The sequence below is a fragment of the Lolium perenne genome, chromosome 2 (assembly GCF_019359855.2).
Source record: "Lolium perenne isolate Kyuss_39 chromosome 2, Kyuss_2.0, whole genome shotgun sequence".
Lineage (NCBI taxonomy): Eukaryota > Viridiplantae > Streptophyta > Magnoliopsida > Poales > Poaceae > Lolium > Lolium perenne.
The window spans coordinates 274590819-274616681 of record NC_067245.2 but is presented as its reverse complement, the minus strand read 5'-3'; the positions used below and the strand labels follow the sequence as shown (position 1 = coordinate 274616681).

At 45.6% G+C, this 25863-nt stretch overlaps 2 protein-coding genes across 2 annotated transcripts; one reads left to right on the top strand and one right to left on the bottom strand.

Moving 5' to 3' along the window:
- The first annotated feature begins 17842 nt into the window (after window positions 1-17842).
- Window positions 17843-20550, top strand: LOC127336416 (subtilisin-like protease SBT1.3). Its single transcript, XM_051363224.2, has one exon. The coding sequence runs from the start codon at window positions 17858-17860 to the stop codon at window positions 20348-20350; it is 2493 nt and encodes an 830-aa protein (XP_051219184.1). The 5' UTR covers window positions 17843-17857; the 3' UTR covers window positions 20351-20550.
- LOC127336417 (copper chaperone for superoxide dismutase, chloroplastic) lies at window positions 20476-25122 on the bottom strand. The gene is made up of 6 exons (XM_051363225.2): window positions 24797-25122; window positions 24673-24696; window positions 23243-23315; window positions 23010-23144; window positions 22306-22526; window positions 20476-20859 (listed from the first exon to the last, which is right to left on the bottom strand). The coding sequence occupies exons 1-6, from the start codon at window positions 25037-25039 to the stop codon at window positions 20623-20625; spliced, it is 933 nt and encodes a 310-aa protein (XP_051219185.1). The 5' UTR covers window positions 25040-25122; the 3' UTR covers window positions 20476-20622.
- Window positions 25123-25863: the final 741 nt, after the last annotated feature.

Genomic DNA, 25863 nt, shown 5'->3' with positions numbered 1-25863 from the left:
GAACAGATGTTAAGGCTGGTGCCAACGCGGGAGAGAGCGGGGGTGTACCGCCCGGCGCGGGGCGGGAGAGAGGCAGGAGGCGGGCGAGACGAGAGGGAGGGGCGACGGCGGGGGCGCCCGGCGCTATCGCCCGCTCCCGCCCGGCTGCCGCCCGCGTTGGCGGCGAGAGCGAGGCGGGAGGGAGGCGGGAGCGGGGCGAGAGCGTTGGCGGCGCGGGGCGAGAGCGAGGCGGGCGAGAGTGCGGGCGAGAGCGGGCGAGAGCGGGGCGAGAGGCGGGCGGTAGGCGGGCTAGAGCGGGCGAGAGCGGGGCGAGAGCGGGCTAACGGCTAGCTGACGTGGCGTGCTCTGATTCGTCCACGTCAGCTAGCCGTTGCTGGTTCAAAAAACCCTAAAATTTCATCTCCACCCCTATAAATACCCCCCATATATTTCACTCACTCCACACCCATCTCATCTCCATTCATCACCTTCCCTCTCTCAAAACTTCTCCACCATGTCCGGTTAGACTCCACCAGATTTCACCACGTTCACGGATCTGATTCACGACGGGTCACCAATAGACCTCGATGGTGTCTCTCCGACACATCGTCGCACCAATGTAGCTTCTTCGCCGATTCCCCGAGTTTTATACTCCCCCGGCGCACCACCCCCGGGGCCATATGGCCCATACGCTCCACCTCCGGCGCCTCCGGGGCCATATGGTTCATATCCTCCGCCTTCGTATCCATACCCCCAAGCACCTCCAAATGCTCCACCTATACGTAGCGGGAGTGGCACTGTACCTCCGTACCCACCACCTTCGTACGGGTCATACCCTCCACCTCCGTATCCATACGCGCCATATGGTCCGTACCCCCCACCACCTTCCGAAGCTCCAAACTCCGAGTCCAATGTCGCGGAAACAATCGTACCACCGCGTCCAAAGAGGCTTGACTGGACTGTTGAGGAAGAGGAGAAACTGGTACTTTACTTACCCATCTCATATTTATTTCGGGGTTGGTTGTTGCTTGGATTTGTCACTAACAATATCTATTTCGTGGTAGGTTAATGCTTGGCTTCTTAACTCCAAGGACTCTGTTGCCGGTAATTGCAAGACCGGCACAAGTTTTTGGGGTCAGATAGCTGCAACCTTCAACTCTACATCGGATCCTGCCCGTCGTCGGACCTCGAAGCAGCTGAAGGATCATTGGAACGCCTACAACAAGGAGGTGTCCCTGTTCAATGGATACTACATCCAAGAAGAGCGGTTACGTCAGAGTGGAGCAGACGATGATATGGTCATGAAGTCGGCAATGGAGAGGTATGCGAATGACAAAAGAGTGACTCAGCCATTCAGAAAGCACCACTGGTGGCAAGCTGTTCGCAATGAAGCGAAGTGGAAAGGACAACATGGTCCTGGTAGTGGAACCGAGTCCAGTTCCAAGAGAAGCCGTCTAGGACTTTCTGGTGAGTACAGCTCTAGCGAGGCGACGACGGAGGAGGAGCGTCCAACGGGCCGCGATAGGGCCAAGGCGGCGGTACGTAAAGGTAGGAGGAAGGGGAAGGACTCCTCATCAAGCAGTGAGGTAGGAAGTAAATCCTTCGCGATGAGGAACATGATGAATGGTTTAGTGAAGGCTAAGCTATTCAAACAATGGAACAAAATGAAAGATCGATCAACCGACGACATGAACGAAGCAGAAAAGCGCTTACATGCGAAGGCCATCAAGATGTGCGAAAAAGAGCTTGGTCTGGCAGATGATGAGGAGGAGGAGCAGCAGGAAGAAGAGGAAGAGGAAGAGGAAGAGGAGTAGAATTTTTATTTATTATGTAATTTTTAAAATTTATTATGCAATTTTATTAATTATTATGTAATCGGTAACATTTTAAGTTGAATAAAATATTTTTCTTGCATTATTTTGAATGTCTACAAAAAATCAAGTGAAATAACTTAATGTGAAAAAGAAATAGTGATGTGGAGGAGAGAGAAGTGAGAGGTGACACTATAGCCCTTGCATTGGCACCGTGGGGTGAGAGTGGGGTGAGAGTGAGGGAAATAGCTGACGTGGCGGGTGAGAGTGGGGCGGTGCATTGGCACCAGCCTAATGCGGGGCACTTGATTTCACGGAAAGCACCTTGTGTTCTTTAACGAACAACTCGTCTTTTGTCCGTTTTCTAATAAGGGGATGAACAATGGTTGATAAGACTGTCTTATCTTAGTCCCGCTACGTAATCTAGATATAACAAAAAACATGTTGTACAATGGGTTATTTTTTAGTCTTATCTCTAGTAATGAGACATCCCTAAAAAAGTGGTGAGACAAATTGTTGCTAAGAGATAATCTCTTAGCTAAGAGAAGACAAACCTCTTTTTCCTATTTCTCTCTCCTGCACGCCATCAATTATCCTAGGTGGCAATGCTAAGATATAACCATTGTACATGCCCTAATGGCTTCTACTCTGCTGAATGTTATCCTATTTTGTTTGATCAGCAGTTACTCTAGTATTTGAAATATAACTTCACAAAAGTGAGTTGCTCTACTTTGGTAATGCTAGAAGTAAAACTCACCGGAATTATAGTTCAATGTTTACTTGTGTGTGTGGAGGGGCAGTTTGCATTTTAAATAATCCGCTCAAAAATTGATAGCTTACAGGCAATGAACAACAACCAAAATAAAATTATATAAAAGCTCAGCTTGAGCTTAACGGCATTCATCCATCAGCACGGTTAGAACATTGGCAAGGAAATGCCGTGAAGCATGCCACCGGAGAAAGATCGTCTCGTCATAGCCATGGTACCAACCGCCACCGGAGAAAGATCGTCTCGTCATAGCCATGGTACCAACCGCCTCCACCTCCAAAGAAGACCCCGGATGTATTGCCGAAAGGCAGAGCAACGCCCCCCCCCCCCCCCCCTTCCCCCCTGCACGTAGAGCATGTGTGCGCACACGGGGCGATTTGCCAAGGAATTCCACAACAAGCACGAACACCTTTTTACGTGATGCCAACGAACATCGCCGCTGGCCATGGCATCGACCACCCAAAAAGACACAGCTTCATGACGAGGTCACCAAAAGAAGACACAACACAAATGAGGTCGCACCATCACCGCGAAAGGCCAGAACTCATATGCCGCCAAGATGTTGTTGTCGGAGAGCAGAACACTCCAAGACCATCGGCCTGAGGGCGCCGACCTGCTGGCTAGCAAAACCACCAACGAAAGAGCTCCATATGAGCACTCTAACACCACACCTTAGGGAACAGCAGACCACAAACCACACGCAACACGAGTACACGGCCACCTCATCATAGACACAAGACGATGCCTCTAATGAGTAAACAGCCCAATCAGAGGATTTAGGGCTTTTACCCTAGGTGGAGGGGGATGTACATCGACGCCTCCAGCGAGGGAGACATTATACCAAACGTCTCTAATGTCATGACCTCCAGCGCCAATAAACGATTCTCCCGGCTAGAGCCCTCGCCCTAGCCACCCCGACTAAGCTCCAGATCTAGCGAGGGGATGCCAAGATCTAAGGCCATAAGGGTGGGAACTACGCGGGATGAGGTCACCACCTTCAGATATGCGCCAGAGGTCGATAGGGCGGCCACCACGCCACGACCACCATCCAGTACCCCTGCGCCACCCACACGGCCGAGGAGGACGTTCTGTAGCACCGGTTAGCATCCCTCGCTGCTAGGACAAACACTGCCCTCACCCCAGATGTCGAAGTTCCTCGCTGGAGAGAAAAGCAGCGGGGTCCTTGTCGCCACCATCCTTGGTCACCACGCCCCGGTTTTCTCTAGGTGCCTCTAGCAATAGGGGAGAAGGAATCAAATAAGAGAGGGGGTGGATTGGTGGGCAACCCGTGTTCTTCACCTCCCGGGTTCCCTAGAGTGGTGCGACGCGAAGGCCGAATAAAGCGTTTTCTCCCTAACTAGTAAGCATTCCGTGTTCTACTAATAATCATAAATAAAGTCCCCTGATCTACTAATAACCATCAACAAAAAGCTCTAAAACAAATAAAAATTGCAACTTGATCTTTGGAGAGCTTCCCACTACATGTACTTGATGCTTTTCGAGGTTTGATCCATGTATCGTTAGTTCTACGTTGGGTTTGCATAATATGTATTTTTGTGTTTTAAAAAATAACAGAATATATTCTACGAATACAAATACTTGTATTGAACAATCGTGCCAAGTTTCGTTAAAAATTACTTTGTATTTTGAGCAACAAATTAAAACAAGTTTGTGGTATATGGATAGAAAACCCAGATTTTGGACAAAAAAATTGTCTTTATTATAACTCAAAATACTAGATTTGGTGCATATGAGCACCAGTGGTCCCGGTTTTTGAAATATTTGAAAATTATATTTTTATGTTTCATAAATCATAAAATTTATACCATCAATACATAGATATGTCATGAATACTCGTGCGAAGTTTTGGTAAAAATTATGTTGTATTTTTAGCTAGAGAAAAAAAAACAAATTTATAGCTGCGTATAGGGACATTTTTTGTCAAAATTTTGTCTTTTTCGTATAGTTCATAATACAACATATTTTTTTCCAAAAAAATTTACAGTACACTCTTAAGATTTCTATGTATGTGCAGATTTAATGTCAAGTTTTTTGGAATTTCAGAAATATGTTTTTTAAAAACCAGAAGCACTCGTGCCCATATGCTAAAGTCACTTTTCGAAAGCACTACATATTTTTTTTCCAAAATTTCTACAGTACCTTTGAAATGTATATATGTATATTTTGGAGTACACGAAATATAAATTTTCAAGTATTTTAAAACTTGGGCGGGTGCCGCTGGTGGTACGATTTGTCTGAGTTCAACTGGTCCCATTTGCGTGAGTTATAAAGTCAAGCGGCCCCTCTGAGCATACAACAGGAAACACGCTGTGTCCAAAGTAATTATCGGACTTATCTGGGTATTAGTTTTTTTTTTCAAAACATAGCACAGGCGTAGAAACTCACATATACGTGCACACACTCACCCCTATAAATGCATGCACACCCTGCTCCCTATGAGCACTTTCGAGAGACTATGGTCAAAAAACTGATTCAACGGGTTTTGGGATTTACGAATTCACCACCGGCGCCTCGTTGTCGATAGGAATGTCGCCTTCCACTAAAAATATTTCGCCTTTTTAATGAGACACCAAAATGTTAAATCTGAGATTTGAACTATGGCTAAGGATATCACTGCCCTCCTAATCATCCAACCATAGGTTGGTTCTCTAGGCATTAGTTACCTATCGTGCTCGCAAGCCGCCACCGGAAAGAGAAGGACCATTGGCTCCACCCTCTACTTCACGATAGATCGGTTTTCCCTCCTTCGGCCAGCCACGTCGGTGTTATGGGGGGTGGAGAACCTTTTCTATAAGATTAGGTTAGGGGTTTAGGTAGTTGTCTTCTTTTGAATCCCAAATCAATAAAGATGATATCATCTACAACAATTGCTGTTCTGCGCACTTTTCGACGACGAGATCTTCCTCTCAGCGTCAATGATGGTGTTGGAAGATTAAAATTCTCTAGGTATGGTTCTTCAGATCTTTACTTCACCGGATCGATCTGGGATCTTTTCTCATGGATCAACAATGGTGATTCGAACTCACAGGTTCCCGGCGAGGTCGACCAGACTATTCGGTTGCTTTTCCTTGGCATACTGATATTGGTACTCTTCCTGATGGTGATTAACTATTTTAATGGATGAACACGTGCACATCACTTTGACATTGCGGCTTAAATTAAAATTATGGAAGAGCCGCCTCAAAAGTAAAAGATTGTGTCATGAAAAAAGAATGAGTTTAAAGAACTCAAAATTTGTCAGTTTATTTTAACTTTATGTTGTAGTAGTTGAAGTCACGTCGTGTCTCATTACCATGTACTATTTATTATTATAAATATACTAGTAAGCTTGCACGTGCAACACATGATTTTATTAGTTAGGGCAATTCAGTAGTAGTGTATAGATCATGTGTGGCCATGAAGCGATTCCCATCTCCCAATCTTTCCATGTAGGAGTAGTTAAGGTAGTTTGTGTTTTGAGTTGGAGTTGCCATTGAACTCCATCCGACATTCTTGCTCCTTACTTTATGTGTAATGGCGTACCGACTCTACAACCAAAAGATGTTTGAAATGTGGACCATACAGGAATTATGCTCAACAACCATAATATAACGAATCAAGAATATTGCTTATATGTCTTACTCCTCGATAGCACCATAATACAACAAAGGATAAATGCTCCTGAATTTTCTTCCTCACAACACATAAATATCTGCTACAAGTTGTGCACTTATTGCAAGCGCCAGCATAACCTACGCTATGATAGATTGAATAAATTAGGTACACTGATAAATAAGGTCGGCCAGATGTCAATCAAAGATACAGTGAAATTCTTCAGCTACAAAGTTAACATGCAATCTATCATCATTATCCCAACCATGATACCAAAAGACCTACTCTGAGTTGTTGTACTAACCATAGAAATTTCCGAAAAAAGGAGTCCCAAATTGTCGAATATATGTTCAGATATACCTTGAAACTAAAAGTATCCTATTTATTGTTATTTTAGCTATTGTAACAAGACTGGTACTTTGGTGTGTGTGTGCGGCTATGTGCATCATGTTATGCAGAGGCTGGGTGTAATACTTTTCTAAAGTAATGAAAGCGCCCTTTATCAAAAAAAAAAAGTATCCTATTTAAGGACCAAATAATCTCCTACAACTATTGATCACAAGAAATCACGATCCCACATATTGCCAAAAAAAAAAACTACATCAACACATAACCTTATTCCATTTAATTGCCCTCTCATACCAGTCTATAATACTGGATGAATCAAATTAAAGGTCACAATAAGCACCCAGTGACAAAAAATTCCATTGAACTCATAATTAATCCCTCTCGTTGGGGGACATGTTCTACATCATGTCTTTATTTTATGAATTTTGATGCTGAAATGATTTTCTTATCTTCTTTATATTCTTCTCTTTTGTACACAAAGAAAATCATGAAATATCAACAAGAATGAAAGGCACTGAATCAAAATGCTGATTTGACCATGACAAGAAAGCAACATTCTCTAGTTTCAGTTGTTGTGATAATATGGCAAACAGGCAAACATGATTCCATTCTCTCGTTCAGATTCTGCTCTTCCTAGGCACAAAGGAAAATGATGATAGATCCACAATAATGTAACACAAGTAAATCAAAATGTAGACATTGCAATGAAGAGAAATCAGCCTATACCTTTACTCCAGATGGTATGCATAGGTTGGTTCTCTAACAATTAGTTACCTACCGTGCTCGCAAGCCGCCACCCGAAATAGAAGGACCGTTGGCTCCACCCTCTACTTCACGATAGATCGGTTTTCCCTCCTTCGTCCAGCCTCGTCGGTGTTATGAGGGGTGGAGAACCTGATCTATAAGTGGAGGTTAAAATAAAAGTAGCACTTTTCTAGATTAGGTTAGGGGTTTAGGTAGTTGTCTTCTTTTGAATCCCAAATCAATAAAGATGGTATCATCTAGAACAATTGATGTTCTGCCCACTTTTCCACGACGAGATCTTCCTCTCGGTGTCAATGATGGTGTTGGAAGATTAAAATTCTCTAGGTATGGTTCTTCAGATCTTTACTTCGCTGGATCGATATGGGATCTTTTCTCATGGATCGACAATGCTGATTCGAACTCACGGTTCCCAGCGAGGTCGACCAGACTATTCGGTTGATTTTCCCTTGCATACAGATATTGGTACACTTGCCGATGATGATTAACTATTTTAATGGATGCGTGCGTGCACATCACTTTGACATTGCGGCTTAAATTTATGGAAGAGCCGCCTCAAAAGTATAAGATTGTGTCATGAAAAAAGAACGAGTTTAAAGAACTCAAAATTTGTCAGTTTATTTTAAACTTTATTTTGTAGTAGTTGAAGTCAACGTCGTGTCTCATTACCATGTACTATTTATTATTATAAATATATATGGTATTAATTGTTTAGAAAAAGTAATTATCGAACTTACTTCCTTTCATTTTTGAGCCTCAACAACAGGGGCTCTCGTTTTCATTGAAAGAAGGGGGAATATATGTACAAGCCAAGAAAACTGGCGGAAAAACAAAGATACAAAATAAACTGAAACTGAAAACTCTATGAACTAATGGACGTTTTGCTTGTTCAACTTATAGCCCATGGGCCTCTATTCGAAGTCCTTTTGTAATTCCAAAGTAATTAAATTAGCCCAGTGGGCCTTAAATCAGTCCACGATGCTGGACTAGTGAGGTTGGAATGGGCTACCTCTTTGTAGATTTTATGGGTGCCTTATATGGGTAATGGGTATGGTGATTGTTGGCTCTTCATCAGTCGCGTGTGTGAACAGCACAGCCCCCTCTCGTTGATCTGGATGCCATTCTGTTCCTTCCCGTCCACCGTTTTCACTCGAGATATTCGCCATTCAGCCATTCACCCCACAAGGACACACGGTACGTGGTACTAGAGCGCGGAGCACGCCGCCGTGACGTGGCCTGAGCCGGAGAAGAACCCACCCCACACGAGCGCGCGTACGTACATGCATTGGCCCGACGACCCGTCGAAGATTTTGATAGTCGGACTTTACAGCGAGGTAACAAACACCTGGCCCCGCCGCCAAAAAAGGCATAGGCCAAAACACGCACGAATCCCGAGCCACCACGTTGGCTGTCTGTACCTTTGCTGGAGGGAGGCCTTCGCTGATTGCGACGGCGCCGTCGACCTACTCCAGAGTCCATATAGGCCAGGCTCTCGTGTGTATTCTTTCTTCGGATGCTCTTCCTATCCGGTGGAAGTGCCCCCCTCTGGCCTCGGTGGCGTCCTGCGGTGGGAACCGGCAATGCTTCGTCCCTGCATCCGTGATTTCCTCCAGGGACAAGATCGAGAGATCATGTAACAACAAAGCAAATGGGCTCACAGATGTTGGCATCTCACATTACACACGGGCATCATCACAAAGTTCACAACGAATGTCACCGGCATCAAGCATGGTCCAACGAGACCATTACCCAACCATTTCTCGACCGAGCATCGACAAGATTTCAACTTTAGAGGGGCTAATTTACGATGGGCTGAATGCTAAAGCTTTACCACAAGATTTAAAAAAAACATAGAATTGTACCGAGAAGAGTATACAAAAGAATATGGAAAAAAAAGGCTCGAATGGAAATTACACATAATATGGAAACGGGCTCGGGTGGATCTAAGTTAATTACGCGTATAGAAATTCAAAAAGGAATCATTACGATCCCCGTCACAATCCATATTGGAATCCCTAACTTATTGAAGAAAAAGGGAGCAATACGAGGATTAGAGAAATATCTACAAAAATAAATTCACTCCATAAACCCGAGGCTAAATATTTCTATCGAAAAAGTTAGTGTCGTACAAAGAGTATAATATTCCTGCATAATACATAGCATTCCAGTTTTTTTAAAATAGAGTTTCATTCTGAAAGGCAACGATAAAAGTGGTGAATAGAAAACAGATATAAAGGAAGTCAAAGTAAAAAATATATATACGGGTCTCGGAGAAAAAGAAGAGGGCAACCATGAGCAACAATCATCAAGATGCCACATTATGTAACCGTTAGCGGCAAGTAACATGATCGAGAATGGGGCCACACCAAAATTTTAGCATTCTACTTGGCTAGGCGGCCAAAAGACAAAGGATAATGCATCATCTATCTTTCAATCTCCAAGTTCAACTAATAAAAACATCAAAAATGTCTCCTAGATGATGATCGGATAAATAGCAACCAAAGTGGTTTCCATGCAGAACCCATGACTTCATGTCACTTAGGATGGACTATGGCATCGATAAACAAATCACAAAAATACTTTTTCGGAAGTTATACGCTTCAAGGATGTAAGACGCTATCTCAACATGTATAGGGCCAACCACTACACCCATTAATGGAGAGGTTTGGAAATTTTGGCACCTCCTAAATATAGATTGTTCATTTCGGCTTCGGCTTGTGAGCGAAGATTGAGTGTGGACGGTGGATCGGCTCCAACATCAAGGATGGTCTAATTGCTGTGTATGCCAATTGTGCAAAAGGGGACAAAAATCATGCACCCATTTTCTCTTCAAGTGTTGGTTTTCCATGACAATATGGAGGATGACAGAGGCTAGGCCTTGTGGACATGGATGTACCCACCTGGAATAGCATGAGCACAAGCAAATAATTTTTTTTTTTGAATAACAGCAGGAGAGCTGCTGTGTTCATTGCATTAGAGGAGCATAAAATTTACAAAGTAGGAAGGCCCTTAAGACGGGTGACTTCCAAAGAGGAGAAAAAGATGGTTACAAATCAGCCGGGGTCAAAGGGTGTTCCTCCCATCTGATCAACTAGTGGGATAGGTGCTCCCGCGGTTCTCCAAACGTCTATCTCCTCTAAGATCGTTGTGATCATTGCATTTGCCGACCTTTCTTTTTTCTCGAAGATTCGTCGATTTCGTTCTTTCCATAATTCCCAACAGATAAGGTTGGCCAGAGGGAAAATGATCTTGCGTCTCTCCTTCGGCTGCTCCCCCAGCAGGCCCGGTACCAACTTTGGAAGTTGTTGTTTGCATTAGACCAAGAGTCCGGTTTTAGTGCAACTTGATTGAACGTAGTGGCGATGGATGACCACACACTCAGACTGTATGGACATTCAGTGTAGAGGTGTGTTGTCGTCTCTAAATTCCTGCGGCAAAGAGGGTAGAAATACTCATTCTCCCAGCGGCGCAGCATCAGTTTGTCCGCCGTTAGCACCCGGTCAAGCATTAGAGTCCACATAAAAAACTTGCACCTCGCTGGTGCCCAACCCTTCCAAATGATCTTCTTGTGGTCGGTATTCACAGCGCCGATGAATTGTAGTAGGTACGCGGACTTAGATGTGTAGAAGTTTTTCTCACCAAAAGTCCACGTGATTTCATCTGGTGCTTGTGTGAGTTGTATATTGTTAAGCAGGATTTCCAAGCGAAGTAATTCGTCGGAGTGACCAATGTCGAGAGAGAAACGAAGGTCCGACAGCCATTTTTTATCTGTAAGTGCTTCTTTGACCGAGCGGTTCTTGCGGACCGAAATTTTATAGAGCTGCGGCGCAATCTCTCTTGGAGACATCTCATGCAGCCATTTATCATTCCAGAAATTTGCTGTTTGGCCATTGCCAATGGTTATTTTGGTCGCAGCGTCAAATAAGGCGCGGTCTTGGGCGGTTACAGGTGTTTTCAAATGTGCCCATGGCTTATTTGGATGTTTCCATTTTTGCCACATCCATCTTAGGCGTAGAGCCCTTCCGAAGGAATCAATGCAGTGGACACCTATCCCGCCAAGATTCTTTGGCCGGCACACAGTCTTCCAATTCACCCTACACTTTCCTCCATTGCAAGAGGTCTCTCCGGCCCACAGCCAAGCTCTACGACGTTTGTCGAATTCTTTCTTAACCCATGCCGGCATTTCGCTGATGCTCATCATGTACACTGCTAGGGTGGTTAAAACGGAGTTAAGCATCTCCAGCCTACCGGCTTTGCTCATGAGTCGTGCCTTCCAAGTAGCTAGATGCCGGTCCATTTTGTCGAGGAGCATCTGCCAATCTGCCTTGGTGAGCTTTTTGATGGATAGGGGCATACCCAAATACATGCAAAGAAAAGAGGAAGTGCCAATTCCAGCAACATTGGCCAACTCTTCGACGTTTATGTGTTGGCAACAGATCGGAGTTATTGAGCTTTTGGAGAAATTCGTGATGAGTCCTGTAGCACGGCCAAAGGTGGACAGGATCTCCCCCAGTCCAGTGATATCTTGTTGCGTAGGTTTGAGGAAGAGTGCAACATCATCAGCGTAGAAGGAAGCTCGGAAAGAGCACTGCTTGCCTTTGAGTTTAGATATGACCCCAGCATCTGTTGCAATTTCAAGCAGGCGGTGTAGAGGTTCCAAGGCGAGATCGAAAAGGAAAGGTGACAGGGAGTCTCCTTGCCTAAGTCCACGATGATGCTGTATTCTTCTGCCAGGGACTCCGTTTATGAGTACTCTGGATGAGGCTGAACGGAAGAGCAATGAGATCCAGTTCCTCCATCTCAGCGGAAAACCTCTAGCTTCCAACATGTCAATGATGTATGTCCAGGAAACTGTGTCAAAGGCTTTGGCAATGTCCAACTTCAGGAGCAAGGTTGGTGTTCTTGTCTTGTGGAAATGTTTGGCCACGTTTTATACATACAAGAAATTATCTTGGATGTTCCTCCCACTGATAAACGCGCTTTGACAAGGCGAGATTAGCTCGTCCAGGTGTGGTTGCAGCCGTAGGGCCAGAATTTTGGAAACAAGCTTTCCAAAGGCATGAATCAGGCTAATGGGTCGATAATGACTCATCTGTGCTGGCTGATCTTTTTTGGGTAAGAGGATGAGGAAAGCCGTGTTTAGGTTGTTGAAGGAGGGGTCGTTGAGGTTGTAAAACTTGTTTAATGCATTTAGTAAGTCGTCTTTGATGATGCTCCATGAGGCTCGAAAGAAACCTCCCGAGAACCCGTCCGGGCCTAGCGCCTTGTCAGTTGGGGTATCAAAAACAGCTTGTTTTAGCTCTTCTAAAGTGAAGGGAACGTCGAGGTCGGACAGGTCGGGAGTTGGTAGGTTTAGTTGGGCCCAGTCGAAGCGTTCGGTATTTTGAGCTGATGTACCCATGATAGCGTTGAGGTGATGAAAGACTGTCTCCTCAAGCTTGCCCGGGGTTGTGGCGATCCCTGACTCCGATTGAAGGGATTGGATTCTGTTCTTGAGCCTGCGGTGTGTTGCACGAGAGTGAAAGAATTTGGTGTTGGCATCACCTAGCTGCAGCCATTTGATTCTGGCCCTTTGTTTGGCTTTGATCCTATTGATGACAGCAAGTCCAACTGCCCTAGATTTCAGGGCGGATCGCAGCTCGTGTTCTTCCAGGGTTAACAATCTTGTTTCCTGTGCAGTATCAAGCCTGAGCATTATTTCTTGACCTAGTAGCATTTGCTTTCTGATATCCCCAATATAGTTCTTGGCCCAACTCCTCAGGTCCTTGGCCAATCTTCTCAACTTAAAGTCGAGCGCCGCAAAGTGGTTGGTAAACCTACATGGGGTATTCCAGGATTGTTGTACCACTGAGCTATATCCTTCCAGCAACGGCCAGTAACTTTCAAAACGGAATCTAGGCGGCACCCTTGTTGCAACGTCTTGAACAAGTAGAAGACGACAGTGGTCGGACATGGAGGAAGCTTGCGGCAGGAGTTTGGCGGCTTGGAAAAGTTCATCCCAATCGTTATTGCAGAAAGCACGATCAAGACGCACCAAGGTTGGATCAATTTACTCATTACTCCAACTGTACTGCCTTCCGATCAGCTTTATCTCTTTCAGAAAGCTGGTATCTACCGCGTGTCTGAATCTTCGCATCCAGGTTCTGTTGACCCTCCTTTTGTTTTTGCCTTGGTCATGTAGGATGAGATTGAAGTCCCCGATGACCATCCATGGCCCAGTTATTTGGGCGTGTAACTGAATCAGCTCTTGTAGGAAGGAGATCTTGCGCTCATCGTCGGCGGGTCCGTAGACCGTTGTCAACGTCCAGGACACATTGGTCGCGCGGTCTGTGAACCTGGCGGTGATGGAGAAGTTTTGGATTTGCACCGAAGTTACAGCAAAAATATCTTCATTCCAGAAGAGCAAAACACCATCGCGAGTTCCGTCGGCTGGGAGCTGTTCACAACCTTTGAGCGTTTGCCCAGCGATTTCAGCAACCTCAGCGTCCCGGACTGTGGCTAGTTTAGATTCTTGGATGCACAAGATGGAACACCCCGAAGTAACAGCAAGATCTCGCAGTACTGAACGTCGGGCGCGGTCGTTCAGTCCTCTCACGTTCCAATTTAACAGTTTAAGTTGTGCTAACATGAGGAACAAGTCAACATGGAAGGAAACACACATTGTGTACCTCAGACCAGAGGTTACACCAGCAACAGACTACTAGCATGAAACGGCTGCTTCGCCGACTACAGGTAAAGGCGATGCTGAGCCGACATGGCTTTACATAGTTTTGACGGAGAAAGCAAACAATAGTAGTTACGTAAGGGGTGTTCTGGCTCATGGATGTACATGCACCTATTACAAAAATGCATAAAATCGTATTTTAAAAATTCAACTACTTTAAAAAACACGTGTACATCCAAACATTCCGTTCCACAAAAATATTTACGAAAAAATAATTTTCCGTGGCATCTGTAAGAAGACGCTAAAATGTCTTGTGATAGTCAAATCGGTGCATCCAAAATTGTCTTTCTTAGACTGGCCATGAAAAAATATTGTTTTTTCACGAAACTTTGTGTTTTCCGCAACATCTCTATTATGCCAGATTGCCAGGTTCATCTGGGGCAACACATTTGGGATTTAGAATGCACCAGGTGTATTCTTTGGTGTAATCATGTATGTTCTATTATCAATATCTGAACCTATTCTCGATCGATTTGATGAGATAAAGCTTTTGTACCCTTATCAGAAAAGAAAAAAAAAAACATGCCAGTCCATGTGTCTGTCCAATCACCTCCCCCAGCGTCTAATTTCTTTTCCATGTCTCAACAAGATTTTATTACGTACCAATGGACCTTTCCATCTAAACACAGATTTTGGTATACAAGAAAATCTATGGCAGCGCAGCTGGGATATGTCGGCCTGATACAAACATGTGCTCTCCTGAAAAGTGAACAGTGAGCTCATTATTGATGGCCTCCAGCTTTAGAGATTTAGGGATGATAGGTCTGAAAGGATTCTGAACCCCAAAGCCTATACATGATTGTGAAATTAGGGACCATGAGTACGACGATGATCATGGGTTTGTGGTTACGATTAGAGTGTGACACTGACATCACCCTGTCCCATGTCACAGGAACAAGAACACTTGAGCACAATCAACGTGACACCATAGGTAATTAACTTCTTGTGACGTGAGCAATCATCATAGTCACACCTCATCCTGTTATGTAGTGGCTGTCAGGCTGTGTGCCCGTGTTCATGTGACAGTAGGAACCGTTGTCTGTGGCTGATCGTGTTGTGGGTTCAACTAACTCGTTTTTTATGTAAGGAAGATATATCCTGATGGGTAGTGACCTCATGTGAAAAAGTTGATGAGTTATATCGGAAAACGATAAATGATGTTTTTATAAAGATCGACTTCGGAAAGTCTTATAATAAAGTTAAGTGGTTTTTTCTCCGGCACACACTCACAATGAAAGGTTTTTTCTGATGAGTGGCCTCCTTTTACCTTTAATTTTATTTTCGAAGGAAGTGTCGCTATCAAAATTGGTCGATACTTCTAGACGAAAAAGGATTAACACAAGGCAATCCATTATCACACATGCTATTTAGTATAGTGATTGATATCTTAGCCATAATCATTGAGTGCACTAAGAGTGACCGACAAATTGAAGGGGTGGTCCCACACCTTGTGGATGGTGGACTATCTATCCTCCAATATGTCGATGACAAGTTTTTTTATGGTGCTCTAGAGAAAGTAAGAAATATGAAATTAATTTTATCATCATTCGAGCAACTATCAGGGCTTAAAATCAATTTTCATAAGACTGATTTGTTCGACTGCGGGTTGGGTCAGTTTTCAATAAGCGATTTAGGCATCCATGTTCATTATCGGAGGCTTGCAATTGTTGAACGGAAACACTTCGAAGAAAAATTACAAAATCGTCTTAGTAGCTGGAAAGACAAATTACTATCTCTAGACAGAAGATTAGTTTTCATTGATTCAATACTAACTAATATGGAACTTTACATGGTTTCCTTCTTCCAGTTGGCTAAACGAGTCTTACAAAGGTTGGATTATTTTCGATTAAGATTCTTTTAGCAAAAAGATAGTGAGAAAAGAAAATTATCGGCTTACCAAATGGAACATTGTTTGCCGTCCTAAGGATCAAGGATGGCTCGGGGTTCATGGCATTGAGGTTAAGAACATGGATCTCCTTGGTAAGTGATTGTACAAACTCCTTACCGAAGATGGGATATGACAAACCATTCTAAGGACAAATTATGTTGGCTCTGTGCACTGTCTCAAGCTCATTGGAAACCTGGAGATCCACACTTTTGGGCTAGCCTTATGGCAATGCAGAAACACTTCTTACCATATGGTTCTTTCTTGATTAAGGATGGCTCTGAGATAAGGTTCTATGAGTATAAGTGGCTAGGTAATACCATCCTCCGGGAACAATATTCAGCTTGTACAATATTGTACATCATAAAAGCGATACAATAGCTAAAGTGTTGGAGTCTTCCCCACAGAATGTGACATTCATAGGAGATCATGTTGATCCCAGGCTTGCATCTTGGACTGCCTTGCTTTAGTGTTTGGCATTAGTCTATGAAGCAAGGGACGGATGAGTTTTGTTGGAAACTAAATGAGAGTGGAAAATTTTATTCGGATTCTACGTACAGAGCTTTGATCCATCTTGTCGAGTCGGTAGTTAGTAATAAGAAGATTTGGAAAATTAAGATACCGCCGAATACTAAGATTTTTGCATGGTATCTCCACGGAGGAGTTTCCTCACCAAGGACAATCTTGCAAGACGCAATTGATAGGGAAGTAAGAAGTATGTCTTTTATCATCATGATGAGACGATAAAACACCTATTCTTCTAGTGTCAGTTTGCTAGGTCTATATGGTCAATTATTCAAATAGGTTCTACCTTATATCCGCCACGTAGTATTGCGAATATTTTTGGTAACTGGCTAAATGGGAGTGGATTATTGGTTTAAAATACTTATCGCGGTGGGAGCACTTGTTGTTATTTGGTCGCTTTGGCTATTGAGAAATGACAAGGGTTTTGATAACATTTTCTTTTCTTTTATGAAGGTTATCTACTTGTGTACGTCTTTGCTCCATTCATGGATGTCTCTACCATGTGTGCAGGAACGCGACCTATTTACGAAGACGTCTACATGGTTAGAGGCACGGCGAGGAACTTTGTTACTCAACATAGATGTGGTAGCTCAATCTTAGGATTAGTCTTTCGTCCCCATAGACGATATTACAGTTTCGTAGATAATTACTTGTATTGAGACTCTTTCCTTTTTTTGTTGTGCATAACGTTAGATATTTAGCTGCTATGTGTATCCACGTAGAGATCGGGTGTAATGCTTAAACTTTTTAAAAATAGAATGCTCTTTATCGGAAAAAAAATGAACTGCTGTCTATATTCCAATAATTACTCGGTGTGCTGTCCAGTCAGCACTTCATCCGATGCTCCCCCATGGAAATTTCTACTTTACAAAGAGATGATGAGGCCATGGCTTGTCTTCTTTCTCATGTAGCAGCGGCACCTTTCAGTCTTTCACGTACCCGTCACAAAAACCCAGATTACTCTAATCATCGTACAATCCATCTAAAGGCGTACGGGCGGCATTGCATCTCTTTCCATGAAAGGAGGCGATGTACCAAGAATTCCCCCTCGGTACAAAGTGTCACTGCCATTAACAGTAGCACCATTGAAGTGTAGCACATGAATTGCTCCCGGGAACCCGAGCAACCGTCCACATCCACAGAGATCGAATCAATGCGTTAACCCTACAGCGCGTATGTGCCGTTGCGGCTGGTAGGTAGTACGCAGTAGTAGATCAGATCCACCGCGTTAATGGAGTTTCCTCTGAAACACAGATGCAATGTAGGCTTGCAGCTGTCGTAGACGGAAGAAGGAAGAAGAAGACACGAGGGTCAAGGGCCCCCTCCTCCAAAAATATCTCCGAGAAATGGAAGAATGTGTGCGAGAAGAAAATGTACCAACGGCTCTCGACACGATCAATCACCGGTCACCGCCACCGCGCAGCCAAAATGAATTCGCTTCAATGCGAACCACCTCAACCTCACATTATTACTGCTGCTCTTCACTGTTCACGCCACTCTCAGCTCACTCCAAGCATGAGAGCTGGAGCGTTCATAAGCAGCAAGCAGAGTTCTCCACCCTCGCTCTCCTGAAACTCGCTCAGCCTCGCCCCTTCTCCATGGATCTTCGCAGCGCGAGATGGGCGGCTCCGTCGCTGTGCCTGGTGCTCGTGCTTCTTCAGGCGAGCATTCCTGCTCTCGCCGGAGCCCCCAAGACTTACATTGTTCACATGGCCGCCTCTGAGATGCCAAGCTCGTTCGACTATCACCACGAGTGGTACGCCTCCACGGTGAAGTCCGTGAGCTCCGCCCAGCTGGAACCTGAGGAGGAGGAGGATGACGCTTACACCAAGATCGTCTACAACTACGAGACGGCCTTCCACGGCTTCGCGGCTCGCCTCGACGACGACGAGGCCGAGCGGCTGGCTGAGGCGGCCGGCGTGCTGGCCGTGCTCCCGGAGACGGTCCTGCAGCTGCACACCACCAGGAGCCCCGACTTCCTGGGCATCGGCCCGGAGAACAGCAACAGCATATGGGCGGCCGGCCTCGCCGACCACGACGTCGTCGTCGGCGTCCTCGACACCGGCATCTGGCCCGAGAGCGCCAGCTTCAGCGACAAGGGGCTCGGCCCCGTGCCGGCCAAGTGGAAGGGCCTCTGCCAGACCGGCCGCGGCTTCACCACGGCGGACTGCAACCGCAAGATCATCGGCGCGCGCATCTTCTACAACGGCTACGAGGCCTCGGCGGGGCCCATCAACGAGACCACCGAGCTCAAGTCCCCGCGCGACCAGGACGGCCACGGCACGCACACTGCAGCCACCGCCGCGGGCTCGCCCGTCCCGGACGCCGGCCTCTTCGGCTACGCGCGCGGCGTCGCCCGCGGCATGGCGCCCCGCGCCCGCGTCGCGGCGTACAAGGTGTGCTGGGCCGGCGGCTGCTTCAGCTCCGACATCCTGGCCGCCGTCGATCGCGCCGTGGCGGACGGCGTCGACGTGCTCTCCATATCGCTCGGCGGTGGCGCCTCCCCCTACTACCGCGACAGCCTGGCCGTCGCGTCGTTCGGGGCCATGCAGATGGGCGTGTTCATCGCCTGCTCCGCCGGCAACTCTGGCCCGGACCCGTTGAGCCTCACCAACCTGTCGCCGTGGATGACCACGGTCGGCGCGAGCACCATGGACCGGGACTTCCCGGCCACGGCGACGCTCGGCAACGGCGCCAACCTCACCGGCGTCTCGCTCTACAAAGGCAGGCAGAACCTTTCGCCTCGGCAGCAGTATCCGGTGGTGTACATGGGCGGCAACTCGAGCTTGCCGAATCCCAGGTCGATGTGCCTTGAAGGGACACTGGACCGCAGCACCGTCGCCGGAAAGATTGTGATATGCGACCGTGGCATCAGTCCTCGGGTGCAGAAAGGTCAAGTCGTCAAGGAAGCCGGCGGCATCGGGATGATACTCGCCAACACTGCGGCGAACGGCGAGGAGCTCGTCGCCGACAGCCACCTCCTGCCGGCCGTGGCTGTTGGGGAAACTGAAGGCATTGCGGTGAAGAAATACACCAAGACCGCCACAAAACCGACCGCGACACTCAGCTTCGCCGGAACCAAGCTGGGGATCCGGCCGTCGCCGGTGGTCGCCGCGTTCTCGTCCCGCGGCCCAAACTACCTCACTCTGGAAATCCTCAAGCCTGATCTCATCGCGCCCGGTGTGAACATCTTGGCCGCCTGGAGCGGCGACGCCAGCCCGTCGAGCCTAGCCAGCGACCGCCGCCGCGTCGGGTTCAATATCCTGTCGGGCACGTCCATGTCGTGCCCGCACGTCGCCGGCGTGGCCGCGCTGCTCAAGGCGAGCCACCCGGACTGGAGCCCAGCGCAGATCAAGTCGGCGCTGATGACCACCGCGTACGTCCACGACAACACCTACGGCTTGCTCAAGGACGCGGCGACCGGCGAGGCGTCCACGCCGTTCCAGCACGGAGCTGGCCACATACACCCGATGCGAGCTCTCAGCCCTGGCCTGGTCTACGACATTGGCCAGAACGACTACCTGGAGTTCCTCTGCACGCAGAACCTGACGCCGACGCAGCTCAAGTCCTTCACCAAGAACTCCAACATGACATGCAAGAACACCTTCAGTTCGCCCGGCGACCTCAACTATCCGGCCATCTCGGCGGTCTTCACTGATCAGCCATCGACTCCGCTGACGGTGCACCGCACCGTGACGAACGTCGGCCCTGGATCCTCGACGTACCAGGTCAAGGTCACGCAGTTCAAAGGCGCAGACGTCGTCGTCGAGCCGAACACCCTGCGCTTCAGCAGCGCAAACCAGAAGCTTGCCTACAAGGTTACGCTGAAAACCAAGGCCGCTCAGAAGACACCCGAGTTCGGAGCTCTGTCATGGAGCGACGGCGTTCACATCGTCCGGAGCCCCCTGGTTCTGACATGGCTGCCACCAATGTGAGCTTTTCTCTTAGTATTGTTGTTCTGCAATAGCCAGGCTTGGGAGCAGAAACAGCTATGCCCTGGCCCCTTTGTGAGCGAAGTTGACAGATCAGTTGAGTAGCAGCAATAGCACAGAAGCTGCAGTTACTGAAGAAAAATGTATTCCTCAAATGTATTCACGCTTATTCCAAATGTTCAGTAACTGGTTGATTGTTTCTACTACATTGTTACTTCTGTGTACAACATATTGGGGATAAAACAGTAGTAAGGTGGACTCCATCGCTGCAGATTTTAGCTCGATTCCCAAATGGTGACACCATCGCAGGTGCAGAGCTTCTTGTAGTTCTCCCCGACACCAGCGCTCCTAGCGACCACGGCTGCTGCAATGCCTGAGTCTGATCTGTCCTCGGTAGCATACAGCGCAACAGAGCGACCAATTAAGTCCACAACTCTCAATTTCTCTTTAGATCCTGAAAATTGAGCTTCTCCGTTCTCTCCAGCTTCAAGTGTTCCCAGGTCACCAAGGGGCTGTTCCAGAAAAGATTAAATATATGAACATCAAGGCTATATATACCTTGCTGCTATCGAACTACTATTGTTCATTCAAATCAACAATAATACTCTCGAATTCGATAATGATTGAAAGCAACTTAGAAAAGTTGAACACCCGCAATTACATGATGATGTTGCTGTCACTACACACAAGTGTTCAAGTGCTCAATTCATCAAATCTCAACTAAAGATACCCTGGACTTCCACTTTGCGGTCAATTATCATTTTCCCCAAATACATACAACGGACTTAATGAAAGAATTGCAGCAGATAATAAAAGTTAAGAGCAGACCCACCAGTGAGGTGAGCTGCAGCTGTACAATCCCAATCTGCTATGTTCTGACAACACATGTGCTACAGCATATGCAAAAGAAGGCAGAACACCAGTGTGTCAATATTTGCAGCTATTTAGTTCGGTGAATTTGGTCATTCTATTTAAGACGCAGTGAATGCTTTCTGCATAGTAGATCAAAAGGACATGTAAAAGGAAACAGAAGTAACAGATCTACTCTAGCGATAGGTGATTTTTGGCTCTGGAGCCATGTGATTTCTTTATTAAGAAACTACAGCTACAACTTTCAACAGAACTTTTAAATTGCTGTGTATATGTGAGAATAGACTAAGAATCTGAAACATTTTGTGAGAAAATCCTTTCATTTGCAAGCTGCACAAAAATTTAATGTGGTGATCTACAATTCAAATAGTTCCGCTGCTGTTTGCCGTATCAGATAAACTCGAAGAGAGTTTTCAACAACTTATTTCCAGACTCACGGTACATTCTAACATGTACTACCTCTGGTCATGTTTAATTGACATGAGATACGTACGTCCCTAGGCTACTTTTTATGCACCACTCGCATCAATTTTTTCTGAACGGAGGGAGTACATCTGTACATGTGAGATTTTTTTAACCTATGGATGCACTTTTTGAATTTTTCAATAAAAAGAAGGATCATTGTAGGTACATAGTATATGCTGTAGCGAGATGGTATACAAGGTGGTACATGTGAGATTTTTTTAACCTATGGATGTACTTTTTTGTTTTTTTCAAAAAAAGAAGGATCATTGTAGGTACGCATACAAGTGCAAGACAACATGAAATCAGTTTATTCAATTTGGCTGATATGTCTATGAACATTTTGAATAATGGACATCAGAGACCGTGAAGGAAACAGAGATAACCAATGGACGATGGGAAATAGCAAGGCGCCCTCCTACGAATACAAGATCTTCAGCATGTTCAAAGCAGGTGCACGAGATATGGGATACAACTGTTTAAGAGTGCTTTCAAAACACATGGCTTATACTCTTATGGTAGATCCCAGGGGTTAGATTTATCTTACAATTTTTTCTTTGGAAGTCAAAAGAACAGGTATGTACATGATTTATCAACCCCTCAGTGGCAAGGCATTGGAATATTACCTTATTGGATAGATAATCCGGTGGATTATATACTTTGCCAGTACTTTCAGCACCTTTTGTCAAATCGCCAAATTCATTTATTGACCATCCATGTTTACCAGGTGATAACCCACTAAAAGTGGCTTCAACTCTAGTCAATTCCATGTTAACTTGGGCTAGACGAACAACACCATATATAACTGGCCCTTTGAACTCAGCCACAGCAGCAGAAACTAAGAAATCTGCAAATGTTAAGCCACGCAATTAGTTGCTGTAGTAGAAAAGATGGGTGGAACACAAACTAAATAAAACATGCCAGCAGTCAGAAGACTGTTTTAAGATAGCATTTGTCAATGGAAAACTCAGAGTTAATACTATGCCACATACCAAAATGAGTTCAACAGGGTATGGTGCAGTTCTAAAGCATTTCAAGATGAATGTTAGCATCACAGTAAAAGCAAAGACATTTAGAATCAAAGTCTCTACAAATATGTTAGTTACGGGAGAGTGAAAGTGTAAATTGAAGATATTTAAGGACCGACGCTACAAATGGTTACACTAGTCCTGGGAGTGAAAGCCAGGTATCAAAATTTTAAATAACTTATTTTTGCACTCTCCACAACATAGCATTAGGGATTATATACAATAATATCGAAAGTAGTTAGGCACATATGAAAGACTTCAGAAGGAATAACATGCAATAAATAAATGGAATAAACACACACCGTCTGGGTTCCCTTGCCCAATCAGACGTGCATCTCGGCCTGTTTGATGCAGAGCATCTAACATTGTCTTCACTGGGAGCGACCCAAGAACTCTAACAACCTGGTTACTCAAATCCACTTCGATGTTTTTAATTCCTGTAGTACGAGGCGATGTTTAAAACCAACAGGGAATGGTTGAAAGAAAAGGGATACACATGATTCTTATATACACCAGATCATTCAAAGATTTGTACCTTCAAGTGTTTGAAGCCTGTTTTTCACTGCTGTGACACAGCCCTCACATTTCATGTCCACCATGAATTCGGTCTTCAGCCATACAAAGAACAAGATTGTTAAATATTTTTTTGTCTCCTTGATTTCCCTTAATAATGCACAAGGAAAGCATGAGCTAAAGTAAAGCATAACTTCGGGGAAACCATTTTTTCAATATTAGTTCCAATAGGTTCAGTTCTGTAGTTTTATCTACAGTGGGTTTTTGAACAGTGCACCTTATTTTCTGAGACAACCTCAAACATATGATCTTGTTAAAATGAAAAAACAACCCCACATGACAGCGGGTTTTCAGACAGTGCACCTTAGCTCCGGAATTACCAAATGGTCCTTTATGAACAGAACTCACACTGGCCAATATAACTTAGCTTTGTGAAATTACAGTATTTTCACAATTCATACGTGCTAAAAACATTGACCTTCTATAATATGGCATAGCGCCTTAGCTCAAGAAATTCAAAACGGAAACCTTGGGGCTGGGCTCTGAATAGTCCAGTTTGAGAATCATATCAGCATTTGCTGCATTTCAATAACCTGGGTCAAAATTTATTTTATCCAATCTTAAAATGCTCTATCATTGTCCAGTTGTCGCCAACTTTCTGCACTGAAAATCTTGATCAAAGTAATGGCTTGAAGACGGAACTTATAATCTTCCTCAAAGAAGTCTGAAACCAGATGGTTGGTATGACCGTATGAGAATAGCTCAGTTTGGCATTTGGGCTATTATCCTAATCCTACATATCTATGAATTATCTAAGATTCAGCAGAACACTTGAAGCAAAAGGTAAACAGTGAAACAAAAGAAGTGGGCACAATAACCGTTTTGATTATCTAGTACACATCAAACCTCCGCCACAAAGAAAACCATCACCCTCAGCTCAACAAGTGCACACCTAATTGTGATGTGAAGCTCATCTACTAACAAGCTATAATAGATATATTCAACATAAACATAGTACTCCCTCCGTCTAAAAATAGACGTCTTAACTTTTTCTAGATACGGATGTATATCTAGACAAAACAAGGACACCTATTTTTAGAGGGAGGGAGTATAATAGCTAATATCAGAATGCTTTAGTGATGTAGTTGCCGCTTTAGCATGGATAAGCAGCCCTATGGGGAACTGCAAACTTAAAACAAACGACAGAAAAACAATCTAGCTAGCCATCGAAAACAAACCAAATTGTGTATGGTTAGTAACATTATAAGCAATTGGACAAGTAGTTCTGAACTTAGGTGAGGTTCTTTTATCTGAACAGCACACATCTAAAGCATCAATTGAACCTCAGTTACGTAATCTCTCAGCAACTAATAAGGCTCTCCCGGTTACCTTCCTGCCCTAGTAGCATCGCGGCAAGACTAATAAGGAAAACAAACGGGTGTCCTAGCTTACCGTGAGCTCCGGAAGCGCGGTAGCCTGCAATACATGAGGAACCAGAGATAAGTAAAAAAAAAAAAAGCTGAACACCCTAGGCGAGGCAAACACGCAGGGAAATCAAATTAGGACGCGGCTAAACCTTGTCGGCAGCGGAGAGATCGGCTGTTGTGGCGGCGGCGGCGGCAGCCATCGGAGGGACGGCGTTCGGCGTGCGCAAGGCGGCGGAAGAGGAGGCGAACGGGGAGAGGGAGGTGAGCAAGGGGAAGCGGAGTCTGGAAGAGGGGTAAGGGGCGGAGGAGGAGAAGGCGACTGCGGCGGCGGCGACGGCTGCAGCTGCTGGCACGGCGGATGCGGCGGTGAAGGCCCGAAGGAAGCCCACCATTTGCGCCCCTGCCTTTTGTACCTCCAAGTCTTCGCTTCTACAGCTCGGAGAGATGGGTAGAGAAAGCACCAATTGGATTGAGAAATTCTTTTTCGCAAGTTCTCTGAACTTTTCCAGTTTTCGTTTCAGAATTCAGAACCGCAGGTTAGTTTGGTTTGGTTCTCTCTGGCGGCCTCGAGAAGCGTCGGGTGCTGGCGGGCTGGGCCAGAAGCCCAGAAATCTAAAATAAACAGCCCAGCTTCGAGCTTGTTTTTCGTCAGCTTTGTAGTTTATGTTTTTAGATAACAACCGACGGAATTCATTGGTGAAACCTATTACAAACGACTCCAAAAATAAAAAAATACAATAAATATGGACCCAGATTTTTGCAAGAAGGATCTCACACCGTACTTCCAAAACGCAATCAAGCCTATCGTCCTCATCGTCACCAACCAAGTACAGGGACCGGATCCAAAAGCAACGCATCTTCCAATACCATCGTATCACCACCGCCGCCGTCGTCACATTGGGCTTTGAACACCGTATGAGTGCCCACCCCGAGGGGTGAGAGCTAAGAATCTTTTCCAGACCATCGGGCAGGCAGGAGATGGGGAAGAGCAAGTAGTACCTCCAAACGAAGAACCCCGAGCAGTAGACCCAAACCACCAGCATTACGCTCCACCATATGGCAGGTTTAGGCGTTGACACGTCGAGCCGCCTCCTCCCTTCGCCACCAAGGCCAGCCGGAAGGAAGAATCTGCAAGACGAGACAGCCGCACACCACCAGGAGAACACAAACAACCCTACAAAGGAAGACGGTGGTGCCATCCCTTCCTCTCCCTCGC